The 11,281-nt window shown below is 36.6% G+C and overlaps 1 protein-coding gene across 1 annotated transcript; it reads right to left on the bottom strand.

Annotated features, from left to right (window-relative positions):
• Nucleotides 1-9,300: 9,300 nt before the first annotated feature.
• LOC145030509 (uncharacterized) lies at nt 9,301-9,834 on the bottom strand. Its single transcript, XM_078978863.1, has one exon. It carries the CDS (start codon nt 9,832-9,834, stop codon nt 9,301-9,303), a length of 534 nt encoding a protein of 177 aa, XP_078834989.1.
• Between the last annotated feature and the right edge of the window lie 1,447 nt (nt 9,835-11,281).

Genomic DNA, 11,281 nt, shown 5'->3' with positions numbered 1-11,281 from the left:
CACCACTAGAGCCTCTGTCTTGACCTTCCGGTTATCCTCCACTCATGTTGTCGCTGGAGTCGGCGCTGACACTGGCGCTGCTGCTGACAATCTAGGGCAGTTGGCTTTTCTTATGGCCCTTCTGATTGCAATGGAAGCAAATCAGGTCTGACGCCTGAACCATGTGGGGGGGGGGGGAGTACAATCCTTGCCAAAGTGCCCCGACTTGCCGCACTTGTAGCAGACTAAAGATCCTGGTCTACAAGGTCCATCATGCTGCCTGCCGCATTTCCTGCAGCGGCTCTGGCCCGACTGGCCCTTTGACCTAACGTCAGATCCCTTGGGTTTCTTCCGTGAAACCCCCATAACCTTCTCGGTCTCTACCTTCCTCTTCCTGAGGTGCTCCAAATCAATCAATCTCTCTCTCTCTCTCTCTCTCTCTCTCGCATCCTGGAAATCATGGACTCCAGGGTCGGGCAATCTGAATAACTGACATGCTCTCGAATATCAGCCATCAACATATCATGGTAGCGGGTCTTCCGCATCTCCTCATCCCCCGCATACTAAGGTACCAATAAGGCCCTCTCCCTGAACTTGGTAGTGATCTCCGCCACTGTCTCAGTCGTCTGTCTCATATCAAGAAACTCTCTGGCCAGCTGCTGAAGCTCCACAACAGGCTCAAACTCCACCTTGAACCGGGTCACAAAATCTGACCAAGTCATAGTCTCGATGGCTAGGGCTACCTGCGAGTCACCAACTGACTCCCACCAATCTTTAGCTCTATCCCTCAAACATCCTGCAGAAAAGCGGACCTTCGACCCCTCCAGGCAGAATCTTGTCAACTGTGCAGACTCAATGTCTACGATCCATCTCTTGGCAGCAATGGGGTCGTTCACCCCATGAAAATACGGCTCACCACTCCCCCTGAAGTCCTTAAAGAACAGTGTGCGGGTACTTGTCTGGCCAGACGCCAAATCGCTTCCGGAGGTGATCCTCCATCAACTCAATAATCCCCTCCTTGATCGACCCAAAAATGACCAGGGTCACCTCAAGTATACCTCTTGTGATCTCAGATGTTATGAACTCGCGTAGCCCATCATCGACCTGATCGGACCCTGCACCCGAGCCTGATCTTGATCCTAAACCTCCTGCTCTATGTTGTGTGACCACCATACTGAAAATAAACACATAAACGTCTGGATCATACATACTCTCGAGAGGTCTCACATACACCCCAAGTTTCCTGATTCCATCTCAACTCTCCTTGACTCGAGTACAGATCCTCTACTTTCACTAGTACGGGCCTATACTACCTTCCATACCTATCCACACTTTTCTCAAGGAGTACCTCAACTTCACCAAGTCCCTTAACCATTATCCCTTTCCAACTAATCTCATCCTAGGCTTTCCTAGGGTACCCTCCGACCTACACTCTGCCATCAGTTGCACTAGGGGTCCCCACCACCCTTCCCTAACTAGCTTGTGAATACTGTTACATATATGCTCCTCTAACCCAAACCAACCTCCGACTCTACTCGTCGAGTCTAGCAAGAACTCGATGGGTTCTCCTTCAATCATACCATCAGGATTATCTTCATCCGACTCGCTGAGTTCATCCTTGAACTCATCAAGTTCATCTCTCTCATAAGAATGTGTCCAGTCTATGACTCGCCGAGTTGTATGAATAGCTCGTCAAGTCCGTCTTCAAATATTGGTAGATTGCCTTGGACTCGCCGAGTTTGCTCAAACACTCATCGAGTCCTATGATTCCCAGGTCCCTTATGAGCCTAAACAACCGAGGGACCTTCCATCCTATCATCTGATCCATCTACAGAAAGGATTTGGTGGTCATTACACCTAAAATCACCAAGTCCTAAGAATGACTCGCCGAGTCCATCCTTGACCATTACTATACAGTCGATTTAAATGGGTCTTAACATACCAAAACCATAAATCTGGCCTTCTAATGTCCATTTTCACGTAAAGTTTCAAACTTAGTGTACCTGCATGGGGTCTCTGGCTCAAAAAGCCATAAAAGATGGTCTACAAGATGCATGGGGTGTTTATGGCAACAAAATGGGCAACTTTTTGCCATAAAGAGCCCCAATAGCCGTAGATCTGAAGCGCAAACTCACTTCTTATACCAAATCCCGAATAAAAGATGGTCTAAGGGAGGATAGAGTCATTTCTTCTCAACCCACGAACCTACTATCATATCACTTTTTCTCTTTTATTTTATTTTATCTTTCTCAACCCACAACATACGAAAACCCTATCTTTTTGAACCCACTCAACTCATTTAATTAAAAAAATACAAAACAAATAAGGTACAAGTTTTAAAACACATGGTACAAGAGAAAATGAGAAAGAGAAAGTAGAGATAGATGATGAAGTGGGTTAGTTAAACCAATTAAACAACTCGTTGAAGCGAGAGTGGTACCAACGTTAACTCTATTGCTAATTAAGATTTTACCTTGATTGTTTTGTATTTTATTTTAATTAAATGGGTTGAGTGAGTTAAAAAAAAATAGAATTTTCGTATATTGTAAGTTCAGTGGGTTGGGAGGGAATGACTCACTCCTCTCTAAGGGAGGTTCTCCTATTGACCGGTTCAACTAGTGTAACAATCCTAAAATCCAATGTGTAGAGTCTTGTATTCTAGGGATGTCAAAAAGTCTCGTGGGACTCCGTTCCCGTGGGGGCTCCGTCCCGTTTGGGGAAAATTTTTTAAACAAATTGGCGGCGGCGATGGGGGTGGGGGCAAGGTTAACCCCCATTTTAATTTCGGGGGCGGGGGCGGGGATAGGCAATCCCGTCCCGAAACTCCCATGGGGACCCCGTTAATAAATTACACATACATTTACATATATTAATTATATAAGTATAATAAACTTTAACATGATTATGAGCTTCCAAAATTTATCAAAAAAACATGTTTTTAAATTGTTAATATAGTGTTTTTAAGATGCCATAACTTTTTTATTTTTAACATGTAAAATTCTACTATAAATATTTATTTGTTACCTAAAAATAGATTCTTTTAACGTAAATAACGACTTCTTTTAACCAAAAAAGGCAGCCCAAAATCAATCGGGGTCTGGGGAACAGGGGCGGGGGCGGGGGTGGGGGTAGGAAGGCTGAACATTTCGGGAGCAGGGGTAGGGATGGGGGAACAAGGAAATTTTGGGGTCGGGGACGGGGGATGCATCCCGTTTGCTCCCGTTGACATCCCTATTGTATTCCTAGCTTCTTTCTGGCTCTTTATTCATCATAAAACCTGTTGTTTAAAAAAGAATACCAACGGATTCAATAACATATTACCGACTTAAAAAACCGATTGTAATTACATAGAAAATAAGATAAGTTCTCCATAGTGGTAAAAACAGATAAATATGTTGTTATTTATGCAATTATACAGTTTGAACTATCTAAAATCTAGAAATAGTGAAAATAACCATGTAGTAGTCTATTCAAGGTTATGTTTTATTATACTTACGAAGATAGAGTCGGTGTGATCATTATGGAAACGACAAGTTTTAATTGTTGTCATGTTTCATATAAGCCTTTCAATAATAGCTAAAGATCGATGAAAAAAGTCGAAAGCTCGAAAATGTTAGGCGCCGGAATCTTTGTTATTGCATTCAGTACTGTTGAAGTGTTGACATTTGAAACAATAACAACAAAACTAAAAGGCCGGCAGACCCAAGGTCCCTTATCTCTTTTACATGGTGCATGGTGCATGGTGCATCACTCATTTTCTGTACTTGATAAGTCACCATGAGGGAAGGGGCCTTTTCCATGCATCTTATCTACAATGCATAAAGCTCGGGTTTGTTAAAAGGCAATAATTTCAGGAACTCATAATGCCCTTATCCATGGCGTTTTAAAAGAATAAAAGCTTTGATTCTTTGACGATTATTAGACACAAAATCTTCCATATTTGTGGGTGGTCACGTGTTTTGGAACAGTAGTCAATCATTTTGTATGTCCAACCAACTACACTATATTTTGACATGCACTTAGTATAGAAGATAAGCTTTCGGGTCAAAACGATAAGTTCTATATAAAGTTCACATCAACTTATTTTCTTTTATATATATTTTGGCATATTAGTATTTACACACATGGGATGCTGCTTATATATGTCTAGATATCAAATATGATTCAAAATGGATTGTTTTACATAATTTAATATGCATTTGTCATATAACAACCATTCCACAAGTTAGTGCCACGATGAGAAAGTTTTCTTGATTGGTCATTAATTCATTCATTATGGCCATTGGCCGAGGGCTTTGAATCCAACTTGTATGTAGTGTAGGGCTAAAAAGTGAAAATTCTCAAAATTTGCCAAAAGTGGAAAGCTTACCTTGGCCAATCAACAACCCCAAAATCACAAAGATTTGTTACGTGTGCAAACTGCAATCTCTCCTTTTCTTTTGATCTGCTTTTAAAGATTTTGTTGGTGGCTTATCTTCCAATACACATGTCTACTAATTAACAACAATGAAAAATACAAGTATCTTAATTCATGTTACATTAAACAAACACAATTACACAAATGATTCAATTACATGGACATAGACGATTTAAATTGAATTGAATTGCCCATTACAACTAATCTACCCTTCTTAACAAAATAATAGTTCTAGAATCCACATAAATAATAGTTCTAGAATCCACATATCAGTTCCTTAGTCTTTTACTCTATCAATCACCACATGTCATTTTTTTTTATATATTTCAGGCATTTTTCATTACATTGATTATAAAAATTGAAAAATCGATTGGAATAAACTTTAACAAAATACATTAAATACAAACCGGTAATATAGTTTGCCGGTTGTTTAAATCCCTACATTTCAGACATATTATTTGTTACACATATAATCACGATAAAATGTATTTCTCTCATATTTATCCTTATCTTCCATTTTTTTTTTTAAATCCGTCCTTTTAGTTAGAAAATATTATGATGATCTTTAATTAATCGATTACATAAATCACGAGATTGCATAGCTGTATGGATAAGCTTTATATATTTTATTTTAACTTAAATATTCTTTGAAGTAAAACAAGTTATACTTGGTTTTTATTAATATTATTAATAAGTTATCTAATATTTGATTTAAATAAAATTTCTTTTTCGAGTTATACTATCACATATGCTGATGGTGCCGAGCTGAACTATTATTATCGTCTTATAGGTACCGGTTCAGCACTAGCACAGATATCGACGATTCTAAATTTTATGATTTTAGAATACCTAATATCATCCTAAATGTAAAAACATACATTAAACAATGTATTCAAACTAAACCTGGAAAAGATTAAAATATTTTTAAATCATTGAAACAAAGTTAATTAAATAAATTAAATAAAAAAGTAATAGAAAAATAAGATTTTTTCTTTTATAAAAAATAGTTTATATTAAAATAAAAGAAAAAAAATATAATGATTATAAAAGAAAAAAAATTATATATTATAAAAAATTAATTTATATTAAACTAAATCAGGAAAATATTAAAATATTTTTAAATCATTGAAACAAAGTTAATTAAATAAATTAAATAAAAAAAGTAATAAAAAGTAAGATTTTTTCTTTTATAAAAAAATAATTTATATTAAAATAAAAGAAAAAAATATAATGATTATAGTTTTAATGTGAATGAGATGACATGATAATAATTAATTAATAATTACACTAAAAATTAAATTATTGTCAAATGATTATGGTTATTTATGAAAAAACATTATAAATGGTCCTATGATTTTCTAAAATCTGAAGTTTAATCCTCGTAGTTTAAAAACCTTATAGATGGTCCCTATGCTTTCAAAACTTTTCACAGTTGGTCTTATTGCTAACTCCGTTAGTTTTATCCGTTAACTGAAGGATATTTTTGTCTTTTCACTACCACAAGGACCATTTATCATGTTTTTTCTTATTTTATTTTTTATATTAAAAATAATTATTTAATATGTAAAAGGTCCTCTCTCTCTCTCTCTCTCTCTCTCTCTCTCTCTCTCTCTCTCTCTCTCTCTCTCTCGTCTCGTCTCTTAACCTCTGGCCAAAGAAGAAGAAAAACAAGTGACCTTTACCAGCGATGGCAACCTTCCTTCCATTCCCTTCAATTTCATCAACTCCGGCTACCAAACACCTCCTGTCCGGCGCAACTACTACTGCTCTGCTTCCCTGCGTTTGTGATTACCGGAGAAGAGAAAAATGACCCACAAGGGTCGTCGAAAAAGGGAAATAATCTTCTATCGGCTAAGCCCTCCTCACAACTGATTAAACATCACTGCAATCACCCCGTGCGATAGTTGCACCATCGAAGTTTGGAGTACCGAGAGAAAGAGCTCACCGAAAGAACCGATTACTCTTCCTTCTTCCATCGATTGCAGTCACCCTCTCAATATTTGTTGTCGTTCTGTTCTGCTTCCCCTTAATTGGACCATTGATGACAAACAAATAGACCAAGGAGGAGCTTGTCAGAGCTCCTTATCCTTTTTCTCCTCCATTTGCTCACTATTTACTGCCGTTTCACTTTCTGAAAACCTAATTTTGACAACTACAATGCACAGGGCTTAATATAAACATATATGAGACTTGCTGAATCCATCGATCATGAGTCTCACAGAGATGATTTCTTCACCTAGGGCTTGATATGACATATATGAGAAGGGTTTCAGATGACGACAAAGATGGATATGTTTAATCAGATTCTTCGAAGACTTGATTTCATCATTGAAGAATGGCAAAAAAAAAAGACATTGAGAAGACGAAGGTTGTGTCGGCTTGGACGAAGGTTATTGGGTACGGGTTGTTTGGATTGGAGATCGTAACGGGGGTTGTCGGCGGTGATGAGTGGTTGATGGTGTTGGTGGAGCCGGAGGTGGAAGCAAGGTAATTCTCCATTTTAAGAAGCTAGCGATAAATAAATGGAGATTTTATCAGGTTTGATTAAGATTTTTTTTTTCTGGGATTTTCATTATAAATCAAGAACCATAAGTGTAGATTTCACTCTTGTTTTGGTTTCTGATTTGGTGCAGGTGTTAGCGATGGTGGTTATCGGATCTGATAGTGTTTTCTAGTCGTGATCATATTAGATTAGAGAAAATTCTTTATTTTTACTTGTTACTTGTTGCTTAATGTGATTAGATATTCTGATTGCTTGATCTGATTTTGTTTCTGTAAATGGAAGAGAGCAGCCCGATTTCGTGGATTTAGAAAAATGAGAAGAGAAAGGGAAATGGTGGGGTGGGAGTGGATCATAGTTTGGTTTTTAATGTATGTATATGTGTTCGGAGAGAGAGAGAGAGAGAGAGAGAGAGAGAGAGAGAGAGAGAGAGAGAGAGAGAGAGAGAGAGAGAGAGATTTTATATATTAAATAATTATATTTAGTTTTTTCTTTTTTAAAAAAAATAACTGAAACATCATAAATGGTCCATGTGGTGTGAAATGATGAAAATGCCCCTCAATTAACGGACAAAAGTTAACGGAATAAGCAATAACGACCATCTGTCAAAAGTTTTGAAAGCACAGGGACCATTTATGAGATTTTTAAAGCACGGGAACTAAACTTCAGAATCTGAGAAAACACAGGGACCATTTATGATGTTTTTTTGTTATTTATCAAAAAAAGTAGATAGTTATCATTAAAGGGTAAGGATAATTATAAAAATAATAATAATAATAATAATAAATGAAGCCTTATATATATTCGGTATTCAACAATCTACAATAACTACAGTAATATAAATCATCAAACCTATAAATTGTAGATTAAAGTGACATCAAACCTATAAACAATTGAGGCCCATACAAGTCACCTTTTTATAGGTATTTTTTAACTCGAATCATCTCTATGTTATAGTTTTTTGAATTTGGACCGTCCCTACTTTATATTTTTGTTGCATTCTTAGTCCCGATAAATCAGTTTTTTTAGAACGGACAATGACCAAACGTGCAACAAAAATATAAAATAGGGATTGTCCGAATTAAAAAAAAAAAAAAGAATTTTGATACCAAACACGCAGATTACCCTGAAACACAAGGAACATTCGTGTAATTTACCCTGTAAACAAAACTAATGTGACTTTTATTATATTGGTTTTCACATGTCTAATGTATCAATTGAAAACAACTTACAAGACTAACAATTTACATACATACCCTCCTTAGGCCAAATAAGCTTATATTTTAGAAACACTCCATGGAGCACTTGTGTTGCAAATCTCCTTTCTTAAACCCAACCAAAATCTAAATTTCAGCTATACATTTAAAATAAACTTGAAATTTTGAGTGAAGCACTAGGATATGATCCTAGTATATATATATATATATATATATATATATATATATATATATATATATATATATATATATATATATATATATATATATATATATATATATATTATGCATAAAATAAAGTACATTGGAATTTCTTTTCAGTTTTCCTAAATTTTAACAACAAATTACATTACTATATCTGAACATTATATAATTTTATTTAACAACAAAGTAAGGTTCAAGTGTTGTATCGTTTTCTAAGTCGCATGTACAGATATAACCATAATATTTTTTTTCTTTTTTCCTTTTCAATCTGTAAAAATTGCTTTCCAATTTTTCTTAAACTTTAACAACAAATTACCTTGCTATATTTGAACATTTATATAATTTTATTTAATTGTATTTTTTTATCGTTTACTTTCATAATAATGTCTATTGCGAAAATTTCGTACTTGCAAGACATTGGAGTGGTATCACATGATACCACATTTAAGGTTCAAATGTTGATCATGTGGAATTTATACCTAGATTTAAGAAATAAGTCTTATCCATCAAATTATTTGTTATGTATAGTTAGTTTAACAGGTTCCAACATCTTCTACATGTTTGAAACACTTTATTAAAAAAAAAAAAAAAAAATACAAAACCCAAACATGGCTTCAATGAGAGAAGGTTTTAATATTAGCCAAGACCAATATATTGTATTACAATGAAATAATATGAGAAATTGTCAGAAAAATCCAAATATTTACGAAAAAGTTATACTTTAGTCCCAAAAACAAAAAATTGAACGAAAAAATCCTGAAAACCAGCAAAAATTTGCAATTTGCCCCCTTTTTGTCCGGTTGAAACCGATACCAAATTATTTTGGGACTATTTTGTAAACTAACCCAAAATATTGAGATTTTTCTGTAAACAAAAATATTTTGACTTTTCTACAAACAAATCTCTTATTATTATTATTATTATTATTATTACTACTACTATTACTACCACTACTACTACTACTATTATTATTATTATTATTATTAATCTAGTAATTCGCTCATTTGGCTGGAGAGATCTTGCATTTCTGCAGGGGATAATCTATACGGTGATTTGGCAATTAGTGTGGCTCCGGGTACTAGGTTAATGCGAAATTCAACCTGTCCTTCAGGTGGTATTCCTGGGAGGTGTTCAGGAAGCACATATGGAATATCGCACACCTCCAGGATGTCCTCGATGGTCTTCTCTTCCTTATTTTTATCTACCACGTGGGCTAGGAAAGCTTGGTTCTTTTTATGCAAGCACTTGCATGCCTTGATGCACCAGATGAGATGGAGGTTTGCGCCAGGCTTATCTCCATAAATAACTAGGGTTTCATCATTTGGTAGATGAAGGCGAATGGCCTTCTCGTAGCACATAATATCGACATGGTGGGGGCTTAACCAATCCATACCGATGATCACATCGAAGCTTCTAATAGTAACTGGCATCAAGTTAATTTGAAATGAGTGATTATTTAGTGTTAACGTGCACCCTAGAAATACATCCTTGGTTGTTTTAGTTTTCCCATTAGCCATTTCCACCGTGAAGGTTTCGTTTAACTTTTAGGGACTTTGATTGAGTAAGTGTTTAAATTTACAACTCACGAAACTTCGTTCCGCCCCACTATCAAATAAGATGCATGCATAGATGTTGTTGAGGAGGAACGTACCAGTGACAATCGTCAGATCCTTCACCGTCTCCTCATGTCCCATCATTAGGACTCTACTTGTTCCCCCTGCACTACGATTGTTATCCCTGGCACAATTCCTTTTAAAGTGGCCAGTTTCTCCGTACCCATAGCATGATTGACTTGCCCTAGCGTTGTTGGGTTGGTTGTTCTGTTGTGGCAGGGCTCTGCAATACCGAGCGGTGTGTCCTCTCTGGTTATAGTTGGTACACTGCATATCTCAGCAAGCGCCGTTATGGTGGAAATTACATTTATTATACTTTGAAAGAGAGTCTGGATAAGGCTTTACAGGTGCTGGTACAGCTGGTGTTGATGTAGTAGGAGTGGTAGCGGCGTGAACTGCTACAATTTGTTGCTTTTTCCCAGACTCTTGGGTTTGTTTCACCTTGCTCTTCTTTCCCCGATTTTTCTTATTATCATGCCCCTTCTTTGGTTCAGTGCCGGAAGTCTTTGTTCCTTTTTGATCTCCATGGTCATATAGCTTTTGCACCAAGCGCTTGGCACTATCAAACGTTGTTGGGTTTGCAGTAATCACATTTCCCTGAATCGGGGGAGTTAGCCCCTATATGAATCGTTCGACTTTCTTACTCTCAGAGGCGATCATTCCTGGTCACAAGAGTGCCAGATCGATGAACCTATCAATGTAAGCTTCAATATCGGAATCCTTTACAGTCAGATTCCATAGCTCTTGTTCAAGCTTCTATACTTCACCCCGGGGGAAGTACTCATCAAGCATCAGGGTTTTGAGGTCTTCCCATGCCATGGACTTTTCTACTGGTAGAGTTAGAGCCTTAACATGTATGTTCCACCATGAGAGGGCCCGGTAAGAAAATGTACAAGCTGCGAACTTCACTTTACTTTCTTTAGGACAAACACAGATTTCAAAGATAGATTTGATCTTTTCGAACCATCGGGTGAGAGTTATCACACCCCCACTCCCATTAAATGGTCTTTTCTTTGCATTGGTGAAATCCTTATATGTGTATGTTTTCCGATGTCCTGGATTATCTCCGTGATTGGAACTCCCTACCCTATTTCCATTTCCTCCTCCGCTTGCATCGTTGTTGTTGATGTGTGCCAGTGCTGCCGTAACAGCAACTGAGGCTGCCTCCTGAAATGCGGTCGAATCCATTTTTGGCAGAGGCGGTGGAGACAGTGGTACTGTTGTGATGTTTTTACGATTGGTGTACCTTCAGGGCATTTCCTGCTAAAAATTAGGAATGACGATAAGTCTATGGAAACCCTTTGTTTTTTTAAAAGGTTACGGTGAATCGATTGTACTTATAGTTAAACTA

This window comes from Lactuca saligna, chromosome 2 (genome assembly GCF_052625555.1).
Source record: "Lactuca saligna cultivar CGN05327 chromosome 2, ASM5262555v1, whole genome shotgun sequence".
Taxonomy (NCBI): domain Eukaryota; kingdom Viridiplantae; phylum Streptophyta; class Magnoliopsida; order Asterales; family Asteraceae; genus Lactuca; species Lactuca saligna.
This window is presented reverse-complemented; position numbering and strand designations above follow the sequence as displayed.